This window comes from Tachyglossus aculeatus, chromosome 21 (genome assembly GCF_015852505.1).
Source record: "Tachyglossus aculeatus isolate mTacAcu1 chromosome 21, mTacAcu1.pri, whole genome shotgun sequence".
NCBI lineage: Eukaryota > Metazoa > Chordata > Mammalia > Monotremata > Tachyglossidae > Tachyglossus > Tachyglossus aculeatus.
The window spans coordinates 27963041-27990414 of NC_052086.1; the positions used below are offsets into that span (position 1 = coordinate 27963041).

At 46.4% G+C, this 27374-nt stretch overlaps 1 protein-coding gene across 1 annotated transcript in view; it reads left to right on the forward strand.

The window, feature by feature from the left end:
• The first annotated feature begins 1002 nt into the window (after positions 1–1002).
• The window catches only part of AACS (acetoacetyl-CoA synthetase), a 117763-nt gene continuing 91391 nt past the window's right edge, over positions 1003–27374 (forward strand). Inside the window, exons 1-4 of the mRNA XM_038763352.1 lie at positions 1003–1174; positions 11866–11969; positions 14173–14293; positions 16697–16810. Of these exons, the coding sequence (XP_038619280.1) occupies positions 1039–1174; positions 11866–11969; positions 14173–14293; positions 16697–16810 (475 nt within the window). The 5' untranslated portion in view covers positions 1003–1038. The remainder of the gene's footprint in view (positions 1175–11865; positions 11970–14172; positions 14294–16696; positions 16811–27374) is intronic.

The window sequence follows — 27374 nt, forward strand, 5'->3', positions numbered from 1 at the left end:
TATAATATAATATAATATAATATAATATAATATAATATAATATAAGCCATTTATTAATGGCTTAATAAATGCCATCATTATTATTATTATTAGAGCAGTGCCTTGCACATCGTAAGCGCTTAATAAATGCCATCAGTATTATTATTAATAACTACGACTGAGTGCTTTGCACCTAGTAAGCGCTTAATAAATGCCAATTTAATAATTTATTATTAAATTATTAATAATTTAAGCCATTTATAATATAATATATAAGTGTATATATATATTATATATACTATATATACGTAAGATACATAATATATATAAGTATATATACTATATATACTATATGTACATATAATATACATTTGCATATAATATATAGTACACATATATAGCATATATACTATATATAATATATATAAGTATATGTACTATATATACTATATGTATATATAATATATATTCATGTATAATAGATATAACATATTATATATACATAATATAATATAATATATTATACAATACATAATCATATATAATATAATAGATAATAAATTATATCTATTATATATAATATATTATATAATATTATATAATATGCATATATAATATAAGTATATATACCATATATGCTATATATAATAAATATATATATAGTATAATATAATATAAGCCATTTATTAATGGCTTAATAAATGCCATCATTATTATTATTATTAGAGCAGTGCCTTGCACATCGTAAGCACTTAATAAATGCCATCACCATTATTATTAATAACTACGACTGAATGAATGTCTGGGAGAGGGAGGGGGGCCGGGAACTCCTTTTCGTTCCCGGCGGAGGGTTACAGGGTGAAGGAGGGGTGAGAGGAAAGGGCGGAGAACGTGTGAGGGGGGGGGCGGGCGGAGGCGGCTTTATTAAGCCGGCCGCTCGCGACGGCGGCCGGAGCTCTCGCGGCTCGCGCCACGGACGGGCGACTGCGCACGCGCGTTGTCCTGCAGCGCGCGCATCCCCCGGCCCTCCGCGCGCGCGCGCGTGCGCCCCCTGCAGCCATGTCCAAGGAGGAGCCCCCCTCCGAGCGGGAGGCGATCATGGAGTCCCAGGTGATGTGGGAGCCCGACAGCAAGAGGAACACGCAGATGGACCGCTTCCGGGAGGCCGCCGGCGCCGCCTGCGGACGCAGCCTCGGTCGGTCCGGACCGCCCGGCCCCAAGGGGGCGCGCGCGAGCCTAGGGGGAGGGGTTCGCGCACGCGCGCGGGCGCGAGGGGGTGTGTGTGTGGGAGGGGGTCCGCGCACGCGCGCGAGGAGGTGTGAGGGAGGGGCGCACGGGCACGCGCCTGCGGGCGGTGGGGCGTCGCCTGAGGCGATCCCACAGACGACGGTTTCCAGCGGGAATTCTCCCCTTTTCCCAATCCCTGGAATAAGGAGGGAATTTGTGGAGCGCTCAGTATGTGCCCAGCACCGTCCTCAGCGCCGGGATGGATGCAGTAGTAGTCATGGTACTGGTGATTTATTTTATTTTGTTAGTATGTTTGGTTTTTACGTTTGGTTTTGTTCTCCGTCTCCCCCTTCTAGACTGTGAGCCCGCTGTTGGGTAGGGACCGTCTCTAGATGTTGCCAATTTGTACTTCCCAAGCGCTTAGTACAGTGCTCTGCGCACAGTAAGCGCTCAGTAAATACAATTGATGATGATGATGAGTAAGCGCTCAATAAATACGATTGATGATGCTGGTTAAGGGCTCACTATATGCCCAGCACCGTTCTAAGCGCTGGGATGGACGCAGTAATAATAATAATAATGATGATGATGATGGCATTTGTTAAGCGCTTACTGTATGCAAAGCACTGTTCTAAGCGCTGGGGCATCATCATCAATCGTATTTCTTGAGCGCTTACCAAGCTAGCTCTCTTCCTCCCTTCAAGGCCCTGCTGAGAGCTCACCTCCTCCAGGAGGCCTTCCCAGACTGAGCCCCTTCCCTCCTCTCCCCCTCGTCCCCCTCTCCATCCCCCCGTCTTACCTCCTTCCCTTCCCCACAGCACCTGTATATATGTATATATGGTTGTACAGATTTATTACTCTATTTATTTATTTATTTATTTATTTTACTTGTACATTTCTATCCTATTTATTTTATTTTGTTGGTATGTTTGGTTCTGTTCTCTGTCTCCCCCTTTTAGACTGTGAGCCCACTGTTGGGTAGGGACTGTCTCTATGTGTTGCCAATTTGTACTTCCCAAGCGCTTAGTACAGTGCTCTGCACATAGTAAGCGCTCAATAAATACGATTGATTGATTGATTGATGTGCAGAGCACTGTACTAAGCGCTTGGGAAGTACAAGTTGGCAACATATAGAGACAGGCCCTACCCAACAGTGGGGCAGGTGCTGATCAGGGTGTCCCACGGGGGGCTCACAGTCTTCATCCCCATTTTGCAGATGAGGAAACTGAGGCTCAGAGAAGTGAAGTGACTTGCCCACAGCCCCAGACTGAGCCCCTTCCTTCCTCTCCCCCTCGTCTCCCTCTCCATCCCCCCCATCTTACCTCCTTCCCTTCCCCACAGCACCTGTATATATGTTTGTACATATTTATTACTCTATTTTATTTGTACAGATCTATTCTATTTATTTTATTTTGTTAGTATGTTTGGTTTTGTTCTCTGTCTCCCCCTTTTAGACTGTGAGCCCACTGTTGGGTAGGGACTGTCTCTAGATGTTGCCAACTTGGACTTTCCAAGCGCTTAGTACAGTGCTCTGCACACAGTAAGTGCTCAATAAATACGATTGATTGATTTGATTAAGCGCTCAGTATGTGCCCAGCACCGTCCTCAGCGCTGGGTTGGATGCAGTAGTAAGCATGGTGCTGGTTAAGCGCTCACTATGTGCCCAGCACCGTTCTAAGCGCTGGGATGGATGCAGTAGTAATGATGGTATTTAAGCGCTCACTATGTGCCCAGTATTGTTCTAAGCGCTGGGATGGATGGAATAGTAATGATGGTATTTGTTAAGCGCCCACTATGTGCCCAGCATCGTTCTAAGCACTGGGATAGATGCAATGACGGTAATGATGGTATTGAAGCGCTCACTATGTGCCCAGCACCGTTCTAAGCCCAGGGATGGATGCAGTAGTAATGATGGTATTTGTTAAGCGCTCACTATGTGCCCAGCATCATTCTAAGCGCTGGGATGGGTGCAGTAGTAATGATGGTATTTGTTAAGCGCTCACTATGTGCCCAGCATCGTTCTAAGCACTGGGATGGATGGAATAGTAATGATGGTATTTGTTAAGCGCCCACTATGTGCCCAGCACCATTCTAAGCACTGGGATAGATGCAATGACGGTAATGATGGTATTGAAGCGCTCACTATGTGCCCAGCTCCATTCTAAGCGCTGGGATGGATGCAGTAGTAATGATGGTATTTGTTAAGCGCTCACTATGTGTCCAGCACCGTTCTAAGCGCTGGGATGGATGCAGCAGTAATGATGGTATTTGTTAAGCGCTCACTATGTGCCCAGCATCGTTCTAAGCACTGGGATAGATGCAATGACGGTAATGATGGTATTGAAGCGCTCACTATGTGCCCAGCTCCATTCTAAGCGCTGGGATGGTTGCAGTAGTAATGATGGTATTTGTTAAGCGCTCACTATGTGCCCAGCACCGTCCTCAGCGCTGGGATGGATGCAATAGTAATCATGGTACTGGTTAAGCGCTCACTATGTGCCCAGCATCGTTCTACGCGCTGGGGTGGTTGCAGTGACAGTGATGACGGTATTCAAGCGTTCACAATGTGCCCAGCACCGTTCTAAGCACTGAGATAGTTGCAATGACAGTAATGATGGTATTTAAGCGCTCACTATGTGCCCAGCACCGTTCTAAGCACTGGCATGGATGCAATAGTAATGATGGTATTTGTTAAGCACTCACTATGTGCCCAGCACCGTTCTTAGCATCGGGATGGATTGCAGTAGTCATGGTGGTATTTGTTAAGCGCTCACTATGTGTCCAGCACCGTTCTGAGCACTGGGATAGATGCAGTGACGGTAATGATGGTATTGAAGCGCTCACTATGTGCCCAGCTCCATTCTAAGCGCTGGGATGGATGCAGTAGTAATGATGGTATTTGTTAAGCGCTCACTATGTGCCCAGCACTGTCCTCAGCGCTGGGATGGATGCAGTAGTAATCATGGTACTGGTTAAGCGCTCACTATGTGTCCAGCATCGTTCTACGCGCTGGGATGGTTGCAGTGACAGTGATGACGGTATTCAAGCGTTCACAATGTGCCCAGCACCGTTCTAAGCACTGAGATAGTTGCAATGACAGTAATGATGGTATTTAAGCGCTCACTATGTGCCCAGCACCGTTCTAAGCACTGGCATGGATGCAATAGTAATGATGGTATTTGTTAAGCACTCACTATGTGCCCAGCACCGTTCTTAGCATTGGGATGGATTGCAGTAGTCATGATGGTATTTGTTAAGCGCTCACTATGTGTCCAGCACCGTTCTAAGCACTGGGATAGATGCAATGACGGTAATGATGGTATTGAAGCGCTCACTATGTGCCCAGCACCATTCTAAGCGCTGGGATGGATGCAGTAGTAATGATGGTATTTGTTAAGTGCTCACTAGGTGCCCAGCACCGTCCTCAGCGCTGGGTTGGATGCAGTAGTAATCATGGTGCTGGTTAAGCGCTCACTAGGTGCCCAGCACTGTTCTAAGCGCTGGGATGGTTGCAGTGACAGTGATGACGGTATTCAAGTGCTCACGATGTGCCCAGCACCGTTCTAAGCACTGAGATAGTTGCAGTGACAGTAATGATGGTATTTAAGCGCTCACTATGTGTCCAGCACCGTTCTAAACGCTGGGATGGATGGAATAGTAATGATGGTGTTAAGCGCTCACGATGTGCCCAGCACCGTTCTAAGCACTGGGAGAGTTGCAGTGACAGTAAAGATGGTATTGAAGCGCTCACTATGTGCCCAGCACCGTTCTAATCGCTGGCATGGATGCAATAGTAATGATGGTATTTGTTAAGCGCTCATTATGTGCCCAGCACCATTCTAAGCACTGGGAGAGTTGCAGTGACAGTGATGATGGAATTTAAGCTCCCGCTATGTGCCCAGCATCGTCCTAAGCGCTGGGGTGGATGGAATAGTAATGATGGTATTTGTTAAGCGCTCACTATGTGCCCAGCGTCGTTCTAAGCACTGGGATGGATGCAGTAACAGTAATGATGGTACTGGCTAAGCAGTCACGATGTGCCCAGCACCGTTGTAAGCGCTGGGCTGGATGCAGTAGTAATGATGGTATTTAAGCGCTCACTATGTGCCCAGCACCATTCTAAGCGCTGGGATAGATGCAATGACAGTAATGATGGTATTTAAGCGCTCACTATGTGCCAAGCACTGTTCTAAGCTCTGGGATGGTTGGAATAGTAATGATGGTACTGGTTAAGCACTCACGATGTGCCCAGCACCGTTGTAAGCGCTGGGATGGATGCAGTAGTAATGATGGTATTTAAGTGCTCACTATGTGCCCAGCACCATCCTAAGCACTGGGATAGATGCAATAACAGTAAAGATGGTATTTGTTAAGTGATCACTATGTGCCCAGCACCGTTCTAAGCACTGGGATAGATGCAATGACAGTAATTGATGGTATTTAAGTGCTCATTATGTGCCAAGCACCGTTCTAAGCGCTGGCATGGATGGAATAGTAATGATGGTACTGGTTAAGCGCTTACGATGTGCCCAGCACCGTTCTAAGCGCTGGGATGGATGCAGTAGTAATGATGGTACTTGTTAAGCGCCCACTATGTGCCCAGCACCGTTTTAATACTGGGATGGATGCAGTAACAGTAATGATGGTATTTGTTAAGCACTTACGATGTGCCCAGCACCATTCTAAGCGCAGGGATGGATGGTATAGTAATCATGGTATTTGTTAATCGCTCACTAAGTGTCCAGCACTGTTCTAAGTGCTGGGATAGATGTAATAGTAATCATGGTATCTGTTAAGCGCTTAGTATGTGCCACGCACCGTTCTAAGTGCTGGGATAGATGTTGTAGTAATGATGGTATTTGTTAAGCACTCACTATGTGCCGGGCTGCGGTGGGTGAAGGAAGGGAACGGGCACCTCCCCCGTCCTGGACTGCCTGGACCAGCCCCCCGGGCCACCTGGGCCAGCCGGGCTGCCAGGACCGGCCGCATGTTGCCAACTTGTACTTCCCAAGCGCTTAGTACAGTGCTCTGCACACAGTAAGCACTCAGTAAATACGATTGAATGACTGAATGAATGAGAGGGTGCCCCCGCCACCCGCTCGGGCCGGCCCGGGCCAGGCTACTGCTAAATTGGGGCCGAACAGAGGCCGCCTTAGCGTGCTCTTCTGCACAGAGCTGGCGGTCACTGCCACCTTGGACAGCAAACTGGACAAATACCACAATTCACAAGAGCCAGCCCTCCTCCCTCGCCTCTTCGTCCCCAACAACTGAACCCCCCTAACCAGCTAGAAGACTCGTAGGGGGCTTCAGGAGAAGGCACCACCCTCGTCTTCCCCCAAGCCGGTGACCATCGTCAGCGGTGACTTCTCAGCCTGCTAGTCGCCGTCCAGAAAACGGAAATGATGAGCTGCCGTCTCCTGAAGCAGGCAGCTCTTAGAGCAGAAACTAAATTTGCCTCATCGGTTTGTCTTTTCATCCAGCCTGCTAAGCCTCCGTGTAATGGTAACAGTGAATGAGCACTCTGCTTTGGGGACCCGCCCGAGGCACTTTTATTGGAGGGTTAGTTTCCTGATCACAGCCCAACTTCTCTTGGGACACCAGCACTCAACCTCTCCTCTCTGTCCTTCTGAAGTGAAGCGGAAAATAAAACTTACTGGAATTGCCTCAGGCAGGATTGAGCCTCCTTCAAGATGTTATTTTGTAGTCTTTCCTAGCGTATGTGCAGCAGTGACTTGGCTTCCTTGAGTTTATTCAATCAATCAATCAATCGTATTTATTGAGCGCTTACTGTGTGCAGAGCACTGTACTAAGCGCTTGGGAAGTACAAGTTGGCAACATATAGAGATGGTCCCTACCCAACAGTAGGCTCACAGTCTAGAAGGGGGAGACAGAGAACAAAACCAAACATATTAACAAAATAAAATAAATAGAAAAGATATGTACAAGCAAAATAAATAAATTGATAAATAGAGTAAAAAATATGTACAAACATATATACATATATACAGGTGCTGTGGGGAAGGGAAGGAGGTAAGACAGGGCTAGAACACTTTTTTAAAATCGTATTTATGTGCTTTCTATGTTCCAGGCACTATACTAAGTGCTGGGGTAGACACAAGATAATCAGGTAGTACACAGTCCTGGTCCCAGACGGGCCCCATAATCCCCATTGTAGAGATGAGGTAACTGAGGAACAGTGAAGTGACTTGCCCAAGGTCACATAGCAGACAAGGGGCAGAGCCAGGATTAGAAGCTCTGATTCCCAGATCCGTGCTTTTTCCACTAGGCCAAGCTGCTTCTCATTGACCCTTATGGGCAGTTTGCAGGGTACTGTGAGTCATGGGCTTTGGAGTCAGAGGTCACGGGTTCGAATTCCGACTCCACCACCTGTCAGCTGTGTGACTTTGGGCAAGTCACTTCACTTCTCTGTGCCTCAGTTACCTCATCTGTAAAATGGGGATGAAGATTGTGAGCCCCCTGTGGGACAACCTGATCACCTTGTAACCTCCCCAGAGTTTAGAACAGTGCTTGGCACACAGTAAGCGCTTAATAAATGCCATTATTATTTATTATTATCATTAGTATTTCTGAGCATTTACTGTTTTATAGAACACTGCACTAAGCACGTGGGGGAGTATAATTGAATTAGCGTTCATGATCCCTACCCTTAAGGAGCTTACAGTCTAATGGGCTTATTAAAGTATTTCCATTTAGGAGCAAGAATGAGAATTACCATGGAGTCCAGGCCATTTTTTTTTTCCTTTTGCACCCTGGGGGCATGAGTGTGCTGGAGAAGCCCAGTGTGGCCTCTGGAACCAGCCCTGATTCCCGTGGGCAACTGTGTCTGACTCACCTGAATACCCTGGAGACAGTGGATTTTCCTTGACATTCTTGCCTTTCATTGGAACATTTCTGTCTTTGGCTTCTTGGAGACCAGCTCTATTTGCTAAGGGCCCAGGTAGGATTTGAGTGGTCAGTCAGCGGATAGCTGCCCAATTCACAAGCTTCCTTCTGGTCTGTTACTCCTGGCCAGTGAGGCTGCAGACAGTCGTATTGGAGCAAAGTTTTCCGGAATTTTTCAGTCGGCCATCCTCACGGTCCCCTTGCCTGCTGACAGTCTTCCTCCGGGAGCTAAAATGAGTAGCTTTAGAACCACCCTGCTCTGTAATGGCCAGACAGCGTCATTCATTCAAACTGTATTTATTGAGTGCTTAATGTGTTCAAGCACTGTACTAAGCCCTTGGGCGAGTGCAGTACAACAATAAACAGACACATTGCCTGCCCACAATGAATTTACAGTGTGGAGGTGGGGAGATAGACATCAATGCAAATGAATACGTTACAGATATGTACCTAAGTTCTGGGGGGCTGGGAAGAACAAAGGGAGCAAGGCAGGGTGAAGCAGAAGGGAATGGGAGAAGAGGAAAGGGAGGCTTAGTCTGGGAAGGCTTCTTGGAGGAGATGTGCCTTCAGTAAGGCTTTGAAGGAGGGGAGAGTAATTGTCTGTAGGATTTGAGGAAGGAGGGCATTCCAGGCTAGAGGCAGGATGTGGGTAAGGGGCACAATGAGATCGAAGCACAATGAGATGGTTAGCATTAGAGGAACATTAGAGATCATGAGATCAGCCTGTGAAGGCTGCCATTAGGAACCAGTTTTTTGGGATTTGAGTCGGCCTTGCTTGAGGGCATTGTGTTGGGCCCAGAGGTTCAGAAGCTTGCCAGCTAGGAAGCCCTCTCTCCACCCCCCGCCCGCCACCCCAACCCCAGTTTTTCCAGCCAGGTCAGTCCAGTTGTGTCAACCCTCTCTCTGCTGGTGAGTTCCTTAGGGACGGATCAGCCAGTAGCCTATTGTTTTAAGAAAATCAGTGGCCCTTCAGAGGGCCTCTTTGTTGGCTGTTGTGTTGAACTTGGGTAGGATTTCTTTGCTTTCCTTAGAGGTTTTCCCTAAGGGTTCACCAGATTCTTCCCCAACTGGGTTGTGGCTTGGGGAAGAAAAATCTGGCAAAGGGAATAATTTTATTTGCAGCCTGTGGATCCTCTTCCTCCTCCTCCTTCTCCCCCTGCCCCCTTTTTCATCCCCCTACCTCTATCCTCCTCTTCCTTCCTCTCCCTTCCACTCCTCCTCCCACTCTGCCTGCCAGGAGATTGTATTTTTTTGCTCCTTTCTGTCCTGCTGGGGAAGCCATTTTGGAAAAACCAAACTTAATGTTTCTGCAAGACTAGCAAGGTGTCACCTAAACTCTTTGGGGGTCGAAAATGCAGGTGTCTAGGACCGGGAGCTTGCGCTTCCTTCACAGAGCCCCTGATGAAAATAGTGTGTCTGTCCTGAGTGTGTCACTCAGATGCTTTACCCCGGGAACCCTGTCCTGAGGGAAGGTTGGAAATGATATTGTGACTCCAGGAGAGGCTGGGCTGAGAGCCACAGATCTCCTTATTCTCATCCCTGCCCCCCAAGTCTCTTTCTGGTGATGGAAATGACTTTTGAGCAGTACCTGATTGGTTTCACTGATACCATCCTCCTGGTTCTCCTCCTACCTCTCTGACTGCTTATTCTCAGTCTCTTTTGCGGGCTTCTCTGCCTCCTACCCTTTTGAAGGACTGTGGGAGTCCTTCAAGTCTCAGTTCTGGATCCCTTTCTATTCTCCATCTATCCCCACTCCCATGGAGAATCCATTCGCTCCCACGGCTTCAACTACCATCTTTATGTGGATGATTCTCAAATCTGCATCTTCAGCCCCGATCGCCCTCCCTCTCTGCAATCTTGCATTTCCTCCTGCCGTCAGCACATCTCTACTTGGGTGTTCTGCCGACACCTCAAACTTAACATGTCCAAAACGAAACTCCTCATCTTCCTACTCAAGCCCTGGCCTCCCGCCGGCTTTCCCGTTACTACAGACACACCTCTGTCCTCCCTGTCTCACAAGCCTGTAACTTGGTGTTATCCTCAGCTCATCTCTCATTCGATCCACATATTCAATCGTTCATCAAATCCTGTCGGTTTGACCTTCACAACATCACTAAAATCCACCCTTTCCTCTCCATCCAAACTGCTACCGTGTTAATCCAAGCATTTATCTTATCTTGCCTTGACTATTAGGTCAGCCTCTTTCCTGACCACCTTCTCTCCTGTCTTTCCCATTCCAATCCATACTTCTCTCTGCTTCCTGGAACAGTTTTCTACAAAACTGTTCAGTCTATGTTTCCCCACTCCTCAAGAACCTTCAGTGGTTTCCCATCCACTTACACATCAAACAAAAACTCCTTACCATTGGCTTTAAAGCTGTCAATCACTTTGGTCCCTTCTTCCTTACCTCACTGCTTTCCTGCCACCACCCAGCCCACACATTTCATTCCTCTTAGGCCAGCCTACTCACTGTACGTCCATCCTTTGTGTCACGCTGCTGATCTCTCAACCATGGCTTGCCTCTGGCCTGGAACCACCGTCCCTCGTCATATTCAACAGACTACTTCTCTCCCCACCTTCAAAGCCACATCTCCAAGAGGCCCTCACTGACTAGGCCCACATTTACTTTTCTCCCACTCCTTCTGCGTCGCCCTCGTACTTGGATTTGCACCATTTGCTCACCCCTCCCTCAGCCCCACTGCACTTATGTCCTTATCCATAATTTATATTAATGTCTGTCTCCCCCTTGAGACTGTATGCTTGTTGTGGGCAGGAAACGTGTATACCAACTCTGTTATATTCTCCCAAGTGCTTAGTCCAGTGCTCAGTAAATGCGATTGACTGGTAGATACTGCTTTTATTTGCACAGAAAGGCTCTTTCCCAGAGAGAGAGAGACCAGTGGGTAGATTGCTTCCGTTTGGTGTGCAAATACAGCCCTTACTGGGAAGCCAGACTTTCTCAAGTGGGGAAAGTAGTTGCTCATTCAACTCTTGGTGTGAGTTGAACAGCAGGGAGACAAGGTAACCGTGGGAGGTACCTCAATAAACTCTCAGCAAGCAAGCAACCATATTTATTGACTGCTTACCGTGTGCAGACACACTGTACTACACTCTTGGGAGAGTACAGGACGACAGAGTTGGGAGGCATGGTTTCCTGTCCACAAGGAGCTTGTCAAGTTTGTTTTGTAATTAGTCTGGAAACAGCAGCACTTGATGCAAATGAATCAGTGCTTAGAACAGTACACATAGTAAGCGCTTAATAAATGCCATTATTATTATTATTATTATTATCTTAGAAGAAGTCTCTGTGGGATGTTGGATTTTTGCCGAAGTTCTTGCCTGGTTTATTATCTCTTCTGGAGGGCAAATACTCTTGTTTCTCCTCAGTCTCATATCAGCCATCCTATTCTTCCTCCTTACGCTGATGCTGCCAGTCAGAGGGGGTGAGACAAACTGGTCTTAGCATGGCAGCTTATGTCTATGAACCAGTTGCTCTTGGTTTGGGGCACGGTAACTGGTGGACTGAAGCTAGGAATCAAAGTGACCGGGACAATTTTGGGGATCTTTGTATAGACTTGGTTGAGTTATCCGTTCTTTTCCTTGACTGTTCCTGAAACTCTAACCTCTAAACTCTGTCTGCCCACCCAATAAACAAGGAATTCCCTCATCAGGCTTTCAGAAGTAACTACCCAGCAGTGTGACACGACTTCAGATGGGGGGCATGTGATTTCACCTATTTCTCTGCTTGTTTTTTAGCTAATTACAATGAATTATATCAGTGGTCGGTGGAGTCATATGCTGATTTCTGGACCGAGTTCTGGAAGTTCAGTGGAATTGTTTTCTCATGCTGTTATGATGAGGTAAGTCTAAGCTTTTTTTTTTTTTTTTTTAATTTTTTTAACCGGTGTTTAGTCTGTATCTTGTCATTTCTTCTCTTCCAGACTGTAAACTTATTGTGGGCAGGGCACACATATACCAACTCTGTTGCATTATACTCACCCAAGCGCTCACCCATATTCTAACTCCAAGCTCCATCACCTAATGTTCAGAGAATGGACAGTCTATTGAAAAGGGCAGTGATAATCACTTGCTCTAGGACATACGGTTGGATTAAAAAAGCTCACATTCCATTTTTGAGTCTCTGCACATTTATGTGCTCTGCACATAGTAAGTATTTGGTTAATACCATTGATTGAGTAATTGATATGGCAAAGTAGAAAGGTGAGGGGCAAGGCAGACCTGTTATTCATAGCGTAATTCTATAGGGGTTTCTCCTTGCCATACCATTTTGGGAAGGGCCTGGGGGAAATGGCAGGTCATATGTCGACAGCTGATTTTCCCTGTTTTAGGATTCTCCAGTTATGCTGCAACTCCCTCACTGTGGGGGTCGATGTAGCCTGGTGGCAGGAAAATGGGACTGGGATCAGAAGCCTTGGCTTCTAGTCCCATCTCTGCTTCTTGCCTGCTGTGGGACCTTGGGCGAGTCGTTTATGTACTCTGTCGCCTGTGTTTTCTCGTTCGTCAAATTGGGTTAAAATGCCTGTTCTCTCTCCCTCTCAATCTGTGAGCCCCATGTGGGACAGGGATTGTGCCCGATCTGATTATTTCGTAACTACCCCAGTGCTTAGAACAGTTCTTGGCACATAGTGCTTAATGAATGGTATTATTGGTATTAGTAGTATTATTTCTTTTATTGGGATTGCTGAATCTGTCTTGGTATTCATGCCACTTCAAGGCTGCGAGCCCACTGTTTGGGTAGGGACCGTCTCTACATGTTGCCAACTTGTACTTCCCAAGTGCTTAGTACAGTGCTGTGCACACAGTAAGCGCTCAATAAATACGATTGATTGATTGATTCAAGGGGCATGGACAATCAGAGGGTGTGGTTGGGTTCCGAACAGCTTTGTGGACCTCCAGTAGTGGCACCAATGGTGCTAGGTTTGTACTCTGGACCTGGGACCTGACCAGAGGTTGGCATGCCAGACCCAATGACCTAGTGTGCTGTATTTTGGGGCCCAGTCTTGGAATTGCATTTTTTTTCTTCCTGAAAGCATGCAAGTTGGACATATTTGTGTTTATATCCTCCCAGCTGCAATGCAGTTAAAAGATTTATTTTGTTTCCTTCAGGATAAAAGATAAAGTACAGTGCTTTTTACGCAGTAAGCGCTCAATCAATATGATGGAATGAATGAATGAAGTCTTCAGTATCCTGGATTTAGCCTTAAACAGGGGTTAGAGCTGGGATATTTCCTGGCTTCTTGGAAACACCTCTGAATGCTTCAGATTTATTTTTATTGGAGCACAGAGAGTCATTGAGTGAAATCCAAGGAAGTACTCATATCCTGGTGGTTTGAACAGTCATCACCTGTAAATGCCCAGTATTTAAAGTTGCACCTCTGAAAGCCTTGTTAGGATGGATGGCCTTATTAAAATCACATTTCTTCCAAGAGGCCTTCCCCGACCAAGTCCTTATTTACTCTAATAATAATAATAATCGTGGTATTCGTTAACCACTGACTATGTGCCAGGCACTGGACCAAGTAAGTACTGGGGTGGTTACAAACAAATTGGGTTGAACACAGTCCCTGTCCCTCTTGGGGCTCACAGTCTTAATCCCCATTTTACAGATGAGGTAACTGAGGCACAATGAAGTGACTTGCCAAAAGCCACACAGCAGATACGTGAAGGAGCCAGGATTATAACCCATGACCACCTGTCTCCCAAGCCCTTGCTCTATCCATTACACCGTGCTGCTTTCTCTATTCCCTTTCCCTTCTCTGTCACTCTTTGCACTTGGATTTGTACTTTTTTTACTCCTCCCAACTTCAGCCCGACAAGCACTTATGTCCATATCTAGACTGTAAGCTCCTTGTGGGCAACTCTGTTATATTGTACACTCCCAAGCGCTTAGTTCAGTGTTCTGCACACAGTAAGTGTTCAGTAAAAATGGTTGATTGATTGATGGCCTTTGATGACTGACTCGCGAATGTTCTGGGGTTGGGCTCATTGGAAATGAGCAGGCTTTTTTATCGTTTGTCTCCTGGTTTGCTGTTATTTCTCTAGGTTGTTGACCTGTCCAAGGGAGTAGCTGATGTGCCGGAGTGGTTCAAAGGGAGTCGTCTCAACTATGCAGAAAATCTCCTGAAACATAAAGAAAATGACAAAATTGCCATTTATTCTGCAAGTGAGTGTTAGCATCAACCCCTGGTTAATTTTGATCGATGCAAGTTTTATCTATTGGCGTAGCTGCCTCAGCTGCAGCATTTGTAGACATTTTGGAGGCTTGAGGGAAATATATTTGAGTTGTTGTTATTGAGCCCCGTCACCTCATTGGAATATTAAAGTATTGGAGAGGGGCATTAACTCTCAGATCAGCAGGGGCCAGTTCCACACATTGATACCTATAGTTTACAGCATGCATTGCCACAATGCACTGAATGCTTCCCCAATAGCCTGAAAGATTTAAGACCATTCCCAAAGCACCTAGTTTACTAGCAGGGAGTTAAATTGGGCCCTATTTGGAATCAGGCTCACTAGCTTAGATTTTCTGAAGCGACTTCTAAAGCTCTCAACTGACTTTGACTTGTCCCTGAAAGACAAATGAGTATTCCCATTTTATAGATGGAGAAACTGAGGCCTTGAGGAATTAAGAGACTCAGCCAAGGTTATACAGCAAACAGTGGCAACCCAGATCTCCCGTTGCCAGTGCAGGGCTTTTTCTACTTCTCTTTTCAATAGAATAATAATAATAATAATGGCATTTGTTCATTCATTCAATTCATTCATTCAATCGTATTTATTGAGCGTTTACTGTGTGCAGAGCACTGTACTAAGTGCCGGATGATATTTGTTAAGCACTTACTATGGCCGAGCACCGTTCAAACGCTGGATGGTATTTGCTAAGCGCTTACTGTATGCCAAGCACTGTTCTAAGCACTGGGGTAGATACAAGGTAATCAGGTTGTCCCACGTGGGATTCACAGTCTTAATCCTCATTTTACAGATGAGGTAACTGAGGCACAGAGAAATTAAGTGACTTGCCCAAAGTCACCAAGCCGACAAGTGGTGGAGCCGGGATTAGAACCCACGACCTCTGACTCCCAAGCCCGTGCTCTTCCCACTAAGCCACGCTGAGTCCCACCTCCATGATTTTACGCAGAGGGTTTCAAAGCGTGTTGTAGGAGAAGGTTCACTGGGTGAAAGGATAGGAGGAGGTTCACTGAGCGAAAGGAAGGTTGGAGGTAAGCCCAACGGTAGGGCTCACTGGTTTTTCGGCCATGCCAGTCCGCCCCTCCGTTTCTGAACCCGTAGAAATCAACAGTGACTTTCCACCTCTTTCAGACAGCCGGGCTCATGAAGGAAACTGGTGGTTTTTGACTGGATGGAGACCCAGTGTATTGGTGGCTGTTATTATTTGAACGTAACAGAACCATAGAGATCTGGTGAACAGAGGATGCTCTGCCCGTGCCCTCAATCAAGAGGCAGAGGAAGCCGCTCTGGGTACATTTTGACTCATGCCTTACAGGAAGATAAGAAAATATTTACATCTTTTATTACCCAGTAGAACCAGCCTTTCAAGTCTTCCTCTTTTCCCTTCTTTGTTGCTTTTTATCAAATCCAATTAGTGGCCTTGCTTCTCCCTCCAGGGAGTAGGAAAAGTGAAAAGACTATCCCTTTTAAGGAAAAAGCAGTAAGACTAGGCTATTTAGGGAGTATAAGGAAATTTAGGTTGGGGCTGTCTCTTCCCCTCGGGGTAAAAGAATAGGAGTGGAAGGGTAGACTTTGAAGGTTCGTTTATTACGAGGCCCACTGGGGTTCCTGTAGTTTTGGATGCAGTGTCTTGTAGGACAGATGGCATGCTGTGATTACATCTTTAGGCTTGTTGAAAAATGTAAAAAAAAAAAAGAAAGAAGAAAAAGAACCATTGGAATGCTTTCTCCCAGCCGCCTTTGTCGTACATGGAAAGGAGCTTTTAGCAAGGGGTTTCTGTTTGTCAGAATTGGGTGAGAAGACACCAGTGAAAGGAGAGTGTCTAGTACACAGCCCGTCTCGTCTTGATAATAGTTGGACATGTGGGTGGGTGCATTTCTTGCTTAGTTATTCAGTTACTTACCTCTGTTGGACTGGCCTACCAGATGTTGTCCAGTTATTTTTGACCAAGCTTACCCTTCACATAAATAATTAGGACTGAGGATGAATGAGTTCACAATATTCCTAATAAATAGCCTCTGAATTATGGCTTTCCCCGCCACAGAAGTGAAACACAAATAACGTGCAGTGCCAGACAAGGTTTCACTTTCAGGAAACGTTGTGATTCTCTGTTTATGATTGTTTCCTTCAGTCAGGCAATGTTCTGGTTCAGACGTGTGGTGGTGGTGACGGGAATGGGTTCTCTGAAACTGGGGAAAAAAATAATGTATCTTGTATTCTGTCTATTGAGATCTTAGCAGGGGGTATGTTTGTAACATAATGCGGGCAGACAGAACATGGTTATAAGCCCAGTTGATCTGATCGTACCATTAATCTTTTACGGTGACACACTCCGTCCTTGTTCTGCACGCTTGACAGACTCTTCTCTTCTTCTTAGGGGAGGACAAAGAGGAAATTGTCAAAGTGACTTTTGAAGAGTTAAGACAACGTGTGGCTTTGTATGCTGCGGCCATGAGGAAAATGGGAGTGGAAGTCGGAGACAGGGTAGTTGGTGAGTATTGGGAGTCAGTTGGGGTGGGAAGGTGAAGGAGAAGAAGAGCGAGGTAAGAAGGATGGTTTGTGAACAACTTGGTTTCATCAGCCTGCATGGATCATCTACCTCTCCCCCTCTGATCATCTACCTCTACCCTCCTTCTCCTTTGTGGACCATCAAGTCAGAGGCCATGGGTTCTAATCCTGGCTCCACCACCTGTCAGCTGTGTAACTTTGGGCAAGTTGCTTAACTTCTCTGTGCCTCAGTTACCTCATCTGTGAAATGAGATTGACTGTGAGACCCACATATGGGACAACCTTATGCGGCTTTGGAGTCAGAGGTCGTGGGTTCAGATTCCGGCTCCGCCAATTGTCAGCTCGTGACTTTGGGCAAGTCACTTAACTTCTCTGGGCCTCAGTTCCCTCATCTATAAAATGGGGATTAAGACTGTGAGCCCTCCGTGGGACAACCGGATCACTTTGTAACCTCCCCAGTGCTTAGAACAGAGCTTTGCACATAGCGCTTAATAAATGCCATTATTATTATTATTATAACCTTGTATCTATCCCAGCGCTTAGAACAGTGCTTGGAACATAGTAAGTGCTCAACAAATACCATCATCGTTATTACTGTTATTACTGTGTGTTAAACACTGTAATAAGAGTTTTGGGAAAGTACAGTCAGTTCTTCGGTAATATGGAGCTGTGTTCCCGAAGCTTCTCATGACCGAGGAGATTAGCTTTTAAAGTACACACACCTTGACTGATGCCGCACACACAAACCAACATTTTTCGGAGCCCTGGCGCTTTAGCCCAGACAGACAGCCGTGCTCCTTAATAGCATTCTTTCCAAAATGGGTAAGGAGAAAATGTGAAATAGGAGAACCGAGTGCACCAGAAAAGAGGTAGTCACCACCCCTACCTTGAGCTTTCAGTCTAATGTGGGGAGCCAGGCTGACATGAATTATTAACACAGAGTGAGAGCAAGAGGGAGAAAGAGGACATAGCTGGTAGTAGACTCTAGACTGTAGACTTTCTGTGGGCAGGGAATGTGTCTTCCAACGCTCTTGTACTCTCTCAAGTGTTTAGTACAGTGATCTGCACACTAAGCACTCAATGAATACCGTTAGTAGATTGAGTAGGAATAATAATAATGATGGCATTTATTAAGCGCTTACTATGTGCAAAGCACTGTTCTAAGCACTGGATAATGATGGTATTTGTTAAGCGCTTACTGGTGCCAAGCACTGTTCTTCGCACTGGAGGGAATACAAGGTAATCAGCTTGTCCCACGTGGGGCTCACAGTCTTAATTCCCATTTTACAGATGAGGTAACGGGCCCAGAGAAGTGACATGACTTGTCCAAAGTCACACAGCTGATGAGTGGCGGAGCCGGGATTAGAACCCACGACCTCTGGCTCCCAAGCCTGGGCTCTCTGGAAGAATATGGAAGATGAAATGCAACATCTTCTAAGACATTCTTCTTTGCTCTTGACTCTACCTAAAAGAGAATGCATTCTCAGGCCTGCATCTGATCAATTTTATCGGTTCTCCCTCCTACTTAGACTGTGAACCCCATGTAGGACAAGAACTGTGTCAAACCTGATCGCTTCGTGTCTACTCCAGCGCTTAGTACAGCGCCTACACTTAACAAATCCAATTCAGTAGTGGCTGGGCGCTTGGGCATTGGTATGGCTGCATGGGCTGACGTAGCTCATAAATTTGGAGAAGTATGGCCAGTGCCTCTTTAACTTGCACTCAGCCCAGGGCTTGGCGTGCGGAGGTGTTGGAAAATTGCCTTTTGACGTTCATGATGAAAAGCAATAGTGTTTGGGAAATCCACCAGCGCTCCTTGCTCACAGGAAAGTCCAGATCCTTTGCATGTTAAACAGGACAAGGCCAGACTGGTGAAAATTTGATTGTCAAAGAAGGTAGGAGGGACCTTACTGTCTGCTTTCACTGATAATTCCCCTCGGTAAAGGAACTTCTAAATTCAGACTTGCAGTGAGTCACGCACGTATCCAGGACCCCGGCGCGACATTGCTGTGGGTGGGGTCTCCGGGTATCAGAGTACCCTTGAAGGAGATTCTCTGTCTGTAGCTGAGGCATTTCCACTAGGGAAGATATTTTTGTCGCTAAGCAACGAGAAAGGGACAGGTGGCCATGCCTACTGAATCGCCCGCATCAGGAGTGGAAATTATTCACACTGTATTAGAGAATTTACCAGAGTGTGTGCATGCGTATGATGAGGGGCTTAGGAAGAAAAATCTTGTAAACCGTTATGGATTTTGTGTGGCCCTCCAAGGATATGTTCACCTCTCTTGAGCCAAAAGAACTTAGAAGAAAGGGAAACCACCCCCCCACAACCAATGTTATTCTCCAGAAAAAGGAGGAGATCCCTAAAACTGGGGGAAGGTACAGGAGCGCTTAGTTGGGGAGGTGGATCAGGGCTGCTGGAAACCACTGATAGGTCACTGGACTCAATGGAGAAAGTTTGGTGCCAGAAAGGAAGCAAATAACATTCAATCGCTTTCTGTTCCTCCCCTACCTATATGCTTCCTTAATTCCCTCTGGATAGTGTTGACTTTTCATTCAATCGTATTTATTGAGCACTTACTGTGTGCAGAGCACTGTACTAAGCACTTGGGAAGTACAAGTTGGCAACATATAGAGACGTTTCCTACCCAACAGTGAGGTCACAGTCTAGAAGACTTGCGGGTTATAGCCTGTTGCAGTAGAATCTGTGACTTTATTTCACCTGAGGCTTTGGGAAACAGTAGTTCAGAGGTTGAGCCTATGCAGCCAAAGCAGGTTTTAAAGTTAATTCTTTAAGAAGGTTAACACGTTTGTGATTGTCCTAGCTCCGATACTGCTCCTTGGAAGCTATTTTGCCCTCCCGGTAGAAGAGCAATTGCTAGAATGGTGGCCTTGGAACTGTGCACAGGAATTGAGGGGGGAAAAGCAGTTTTAGGGTGCAGCAAAAACTCACTGCTTGTTGGAGTGAGTGTTTTTTACCTAAGAAGCCTCTGGCCCTCATTCTGGCCCTTTGCTTTTGGGAGGTGAGGTTTGGAAATGTGAAAAGGTTGAGGATTTTAAGTACGTAGAAATTTAGGAATGTTTTTAAGAATCTGTCCTCAGTGACAATAATTTGAAAGTGGGTAGTCCAACTGACCACAAAGCCTGTGGGAAGAGGGGACAGGGATTCATTCATTCATTCAGTCGTATTTATTGAGTGCTTACTGTGTGCAGAGCACTGTACTAAGCGCTTGGAAAGTACAGTTCATCAACAGAAAGAGACAACCCCTACCCAACACGGGCTCACAGTCTAGAAGGGGGAGACAGACAACAAAACAAGTAGACAGGCATCAACAGAAAGAGACAATCCCTACCCAACACGGGCTCACAGTCTAGAAGGGGGAGACAGACAACAAAACAAGTAGAAAGGCATCAATAACATCAAAATAGATCAATAGAATTATAGATATATACACAAGGATGAGGGTGGATGGGTATTGGGTGAGGAAGATATGGGGACAGGGCCAATCCAGTGGCTCCCATGTCACTAGATTCTATGATAGGAGTGACAGTATTGATTAAATACATATGAAGTGCAGATTATAGTGTTAAGAACTGACAGTTGCCTTCAGGACAAGAAAGGAGTTGGGGAGGGATGATGATGATAATAATAATAACTGTACTTAAGCATTCACTGTGTCAAGCACTGTTTGAAGCCCTGGGGTAGATACAAGATACTCAGATTGGACACAGTCCCTGACCCACATAGGGCTCACAGTCTTAATCCCCATTTTACAGATGAGGGAAGTGAGGCACAGAGAAGTGAAGTGACTGGCTCAGGGTCACACAGCAGACAAGTGTCGGAGCCAGGATTAGAATCCAGGTCCTTCTGAGCTCCAGGCCCATGCTGTATCCACTAGGCCATCCCGCTTCCCAGATGAACCCCTGCTCTTGGCTATCTTGGCTCTTTACAAGAAATGTACTCTTTACACCTCCTTTCCATTCCTTCAGGGCAAGATGAAAAATATCTTTAAAGGAAGATGTCTGAAATGACTGTCTTTACGAGTCTGGGGACAGATCAGGACAAACAAAGGTGACTTTGGCTGCCAGCCACTTGCCACCTCATCAAATGCTCAAGGAGCAAATGCTCTTTGCTAGCATTTGGATTCTTGCGCCTCCTCTTATGACCTTCCCTAGTGAGTCGCTTCTAGCACTCGCTGCCACCAAAGTGTCCCTCAATCCGTGGCCAAGCGGCAAGCTGCAAATACCTGGGGGATGATTCCGATGAGCCAAGAGAGCTTCTGGAGAATCTCAAGCTCCTGGAATTGGGCAGGGGAGGGGAGAGAGTGTGTCTGTGTATTTGTGTACACACCAGCGTGTACACACCCATTTGGGAATGAAAAAATACTGGGCTGTGTGAAGTTGTCCATCTGTGGAACTAAAATCTATCTGTTGTTGTATTGTATTCTCCCATGTGCTTAGGACAGTGCTTTGCACGTAGTAAGCGCTCAACAAATTTGATTGAATAAGTGAATGAATGAATGAACTCCTCTGGGGCGAAGCCCTGGGAAGACCGAAGTTGCAAGGCTTGGTCTCAGCAGGGCACAAGAAGTGAAGGCCCAAATCCAGCTTGATGCTCTCTGATGAGTGGCGGAGCCAGGATTAGAACCCGCGACTCTCTCAGGGCCTGGGTGTGAGTGTGGCGAGAGAGAAGGGGTCACACATTATGCCTAGTTGTTGCTGGGCACAGGTGGGGTTTATAGCCCATGGGCGCACACGGTCTGCCGGGCCTTCTCCAACCCCCCTCCCGCTGTCCTCCCTCCTCCTTTTCCTCCTCCTCTTCCTTCTGGCCGGGTCTTCCAGCTGCGGGCAGGGGCAGGGAGGCGCAGGAAACCCAGCCCAAGAAATGGGAGCTTGTTCCGTCGTGTTCTGAGCCTGAGGAGACTTTCTGGACCTGTGGCTTTGAATGGCTCTCTTATGGTCAGCCGGATGTCTCCCTGACGTGTCTGTGAGTAAGGGTGTTAGCTAAACACATGCCCAGAGTCATTCTACCAGTCAGTCAAATAGTAGTATTTATGGAGTGCTTCATATGTACACGGCACCGTACTAAGCACTTGGGAGAGTGTTTACGACAGAGTTGCTGGACACGTTCCCTGCCCACAAAGAATTTACAGGCTAGAAAGGGAGACAGACATTCATATAAATAAATGCATTAACATCGCCTTCGAGAGGTTTAAAGCAATGCTGTGGATGTGTGAAGAATTCCCTCTGTCTCTGGTAGAGCAGGTGACTCCGTCTCTCCTCTCTCTTCTGTTTCATCTCTCTCTCTCCCCTTTGTCTCTCTCCATCTCTCCTCTGTTTCATCTCTCTCCCCTTTGTCTCTCTTTATCTCTCTGCTTGCCATCTCTCATCTCTTCTCTCATCTTTCACCTCTCTCTCACCTCTTCATCTCTTCCCCCTCCATCTTTCCTCTCTCTCTGTCTCTCTTCTCTCTTCTGTTTCATCTCTCTCTTCCCTCTTTGTCTCTGTCCATCTCTCTGCTCTCTATCTCTCATCTCTCTTCTCTCATCTTTCACCTCTCTCTCACCTCTGTATCCCAGACTGAGCCCCCTCCTTCCTCTCCCCCTCTTCCCCCTCCCCACCGCACCTGTATATATTTATATATGTTTGTACATATTTATTACTCTATTTTACTTGTACATATTTATTCTACTTATTTTGTTAATATGTTTTGTTGTCTGTCTCCCCCTTCTAGACTGTGAGCCCCCTGTTGGGTAGGGATCATCTCTATATGTTGCCAACTTGGACTTCCCAAGTGCTTAGTACAGTGCTCTGCACACAGTAAGTGCTCAATAAATACAATTGAATGAATGAATGAATATGTTAATTATGGTGTTTGTTAAGCGCTTACTATGTGCCAAACACTATTCTAAGCACTGGGGTAGATACAGGGTAATCCGGTTGTCCCACGTGAGACTCACACTTTTAATCCCCATTTTACAGATGAGGTAACAGGCCCAGAGAAGTGAAGTGACTTCCCCAAGGTTACACAGCAGACAAGTGGTGGAGCCGGGATCAGAACCCACGTCCTCTTACTCCAAAGCCCGGGCTCTTTCCACTAAGCCACGCTACAGTAATGTGGTGCTTAAGGTGGGGTGAATACCAGGTGTTTAAAGGGTACAGAGCCAAGTGCGTAGAAGGGAGAGGGAGTTGGGAAAATGAGAGCTTACTTGGAGAAGGCCTCTTGGAGGAGATGAGGATTTTTAATAAGTCCTTGAGGGTGGCGAGACTGATGGTCTGTCAGGTATGAACTGGGAGGATGTGGTCAAGAGGTCAGTGGCGAGATAGATGAGACTGAGGTTCAGGGAGTAGGTTGGCATTGGAGAAGCCAAGTGTGCAAGTTGGGTTCTCTTTGGAAATCTAGTTGTAGTCATGATTGGTGGAATCTGAGAGCTGGAGAATATGGTGGTAGGGTCTCCTCAGTTCCAGGTAGGTGGGTATTATGGTCTTTGGATTGTCTCCCCCTGCCCAGAATCATCCAAGTAACTGCCTCAATCCTCCTTGTCCTTTTGCAGATGGAGCCTTGGGCTTATGCTTATATTGGTCTCTGCCCAAGGATTTTACAACTCCAGGCATCTGCGTGACCTGGGTCGATTTGGCTTTCATCCAGGCACCAACGAGACCTGGCCGAAGCTGTCAGAGCCGTTTTGCCCGCAGCCAGACATTAACCCTGGTTTGTGAAAGGGTGCAAAACCAGTTCACGGGTGAAAGGTCCCTCTTTCCTCCCCCTCCTCAGTGACGGGTTACAGCTACCAGGTGTAACTTTGAAAAAAACTTGTGTAGTCCATTTTCGCCATGAGTGGTTAAAATGGGCGAAATCAATTCTGGAGGACTTGTGCCATGTGCATTGTTGTCTGGGGGGGATAGCCATCTGCTCGGAGAGGGGGGTTAGGTCCCCCCACCCACCCCACCCCCAATCATTTTTCAGGTATCAGGAAGCCAGCCAGAACCTGGAGACCTTTCCTCAGTTATCACCGTGGCCCATGACCACTGCGTTGGAATTCCCCTGTTGTCATTGGGTCCTGCTCTAAAAAGCACCTTTGCCTGCGCCTCGCAACTTGTGGCACCACACTTGGGGGCGGGGGATTACAACACAAGTATTCCTTAACATGGGGTTCTTCTAGAAGCAACCCCCATGTTACAGAAGAACCGACTATTTTATTTAAGAGAAGCAGCATGGCTCAGTGGAAAGAGCGTGGGCTTTGGAGTCCGAGGTCAGGGGTTCAAATCCCGGCTCTGCCAAACGCCAGCTGTGAGACTTCGGGGAAGTCACTTCACTTCTCTGGGCCACAGGTCCCTCATCTGTAAAATGGGAATGAAGACTGTGAGCCCCCTGTGGGACAACCTGATCACCTTGTAACCTCCCCAGCGCTTAGAACAGTGCTTTGCACACAGTAAGCGCTTAATAAATGCTATTATTATTACTATTATTATTTGGCATTATTGGATGAGGCGTCCTTGAAAGGGCTCTGAGTAAGTCCTCATGACCCTGTGCTCCTTATGGGCAGAAAGTGTGTTGACCAACTCTGTTGTATTGTCCTATCCCCAGCTCTTAGTACAGTGCTCTGCACACAGTAAGTGCTCAATACATAGGATTGAGTGGCTGATTGAAATAATCAGAGGATAGATATAGATTTTTTAGATTCAGTTAACAAGAATAACATAATAATAATTATTATTGTATTTATTAAGCACTTACTATGTGCCAATCACTACATTGAGCACAGGGTAGATAAAGGATCAATCAATCAATCGTATTTATTGAGCGCTTACTGTGTGCAGAGCACTGTACTAAGTGCTTGGGAAGTACAAGTTGGCAACATATAGAGACAGTCCCTACCCAACAGTGGGCTCACAGTCTAGAAGGGGGAGACAGAGAACAAAACAATACATATTAACAAAATAAAATAAATAGAATAGATATGTACAAGTAAAAAAAACAAATAAATAAATAGAGTAATAAATATGTACAAACATATGTACATATATACAGGTGCTGTGGGGAAGGGAAGGAGGTATGACGGGGGGGATGGACAGGGGGACGAGGGGGAGAGGAAGGGGGGGGGGGATCGAACACAGTCCCTGCACCTAATGGGGCTCACAGTCAAGGGGGACAGAAAACAGGTATTTGCTCTCCATTTTACAGATGACGAGACAGGCCCCAAGAAGTTAAGTGACTCACCCAAGGTTGCACAGCATCAGGCTCTGTGTGCTCTTTCCACTAGGCTTTCTTCAGTGGCCCGTCTGCTTCCATGGGGTTTCTTCCGAGGGTGGCCTAGTGGAAGAGATCACAGGCCTGGGAGCCAGAGGACCTGGGTTCTAAATCTGAATCTACCACCTGCCTGCGGTGTGACCTTGGGCAAGTCACTTTACTTCCCAGTGCCTCAGTTTCCTCATTTGTAAAAAGGGGATTCAGTGCTGTTCTCCCCCCTACTTTGATTGTGTGCCCCATATGGAGCGAGAACTGTGTCCAACCTGATTAACTGGTATCTACTCCAGCACTTAATATAGTGTTTGACACCTAGTGAGCACTTAAAAGACATACTACTACTAGTGGTGGAGCTGGGGTTAGAGTCCAGGAGCCCCAGGCCCGTGCTTCTTCCACTAGAACACATGCAGGAGAGAAATGCTCTAGGAGAAGATAAGCTACTGAAGAGAGCCTGGGTATAGGGGAAATAATTAGTATAGCAGTACACTCGGCTTGTAAAGGAATGTAGTAAAGAATGGACATGGTCTCCACCCCCGAGGAGTGTACAACAGACTCCAAACTGCCACTTCAGCACTTCTCTGCCACCTAAACACCTAGGTATTTCTCCTCCCTTCCCCTACCCAAACCAAGGATTCAGGGATTCAGGGTCATATCTTTAGTAACTACTAAAGATCCCAGCCCCGCCAATTGTCAGCTGTGTGACTTTGGGCGAGTCACCTAACTTCTCTGTGCCTGTTACCTCATCTGTAAAATGGGGATGAAGACTGTGAGCCCCCCGGGGGACAACCCGATCACCTTGTAACCTCCCCAGTGCTCAGAACAGTGCTTGGCACATAGTAAGCGCTTACCAAATGCCATCATTATTATTATCACTCCTACTACTAAGATTTGTTAAGCACTTACTATCAAGCATTGTTTTAGGTGCTGGGGGAGATAGAAATTAATCAGGTCATACTCAGTTCTGGTCCCACAGGGTGGTGGGGGTCACAGTCTGTCGGAAGGAGAACAGGTATTGAACCCCCATTTTACAGATGAGGAAACTGAGGTACAAAGGAGTTAAGTGACTTCCCCAAGGTCACACAGCGGGCAAGTGACAAGAGTGGGGGATTAGAACCCAGATCCCCTGATTCTCAGGCCTGTGCTCTTTCCACAAGGCCATGTGGCTTCCTTTTACCTGTCACTTGTTTTATTATCTGTCTCCCCTACTGGATCCGGACTCTTGGAGGACAGGGACCTTGTCTACTTATTGTATTATATTCTCCCAGGCACTTCTCCTACTACATTTACTCCTCTAATGTTCACCTACTAACTGAACCTCTATCTCATCTATCTCATCCATCTCGCCGCTGACCTCTTGCCCAGGTCCTGACTCTGGCCTGGAATGCCCTCCCTCCTCATATTTGTCAGACAATTACTCTCCCCCCCAACCCTTTAAGCGCTTAGTACAGTGCTCTGCACATAGTAAGCGCTCAATAAATACGATTGATTGATTGATTAAAGCCTTATCAAAGGCACATCTCCCCCCAAGAGGCCTTCCCTAAGCCCTCCTTTCATCTTCTCCCACTCCCTTCTTCGTGGCCCTGACTTGCTTCCTTTATTCATCCCCCCCTCCCAGTTTCATGGCACTTATGTACAAATCTGTAATTTATTTATTTATATTAATGCTTGTCTCCCCCTCTAGAATGTAAGCTTGTTGTGGGGAGGAAATGTGTCTATTGTTATATTGTATTCATTCACTCATTCATATTTATTGAGTGCTTATAGTGTACAGAGCACTGTATGTGCTTGGAAAGTACAGTTCAGCAATAAAGAGACAGTCCTTGTGCACACCAGGTTTACAGTCTAGAAGGGGGAAGACAGACATCAAAACAAGTAAACAGGCATCAATATAAATAATAATAATAATAATGGCATTTATTAAGTGCTTATTATGTGCAAAGCACTGTTCTAAGCGCTGGGGAGGTTACAGGGTGATCAGGTTGTCCCACGTGGGGCTCACAGTCTTAATCCCCATTTTGCAGATGAGGGAACTGAGTCCCAGAGAAGTTGTGACTTGCCCAAAGTCACACAGCTGACAAGTAGCGGAGCTGGGATTTGAACCCATGACCTCTGACTCCAAAGCCCGGGCTCTTTCCACTGAGCCACGCTGCTTCAATAGAATTATAAATATATAAACATCAAAACAAGTAATAATAATAATAATGATGGCATTTATTAAGCGCTTACTATGTGCAAGGCACTGTTCTAAGCGCTGGGGAGGTTACAAGGTGATCAGGTTGTCCCACGGGGGGCTCACAGT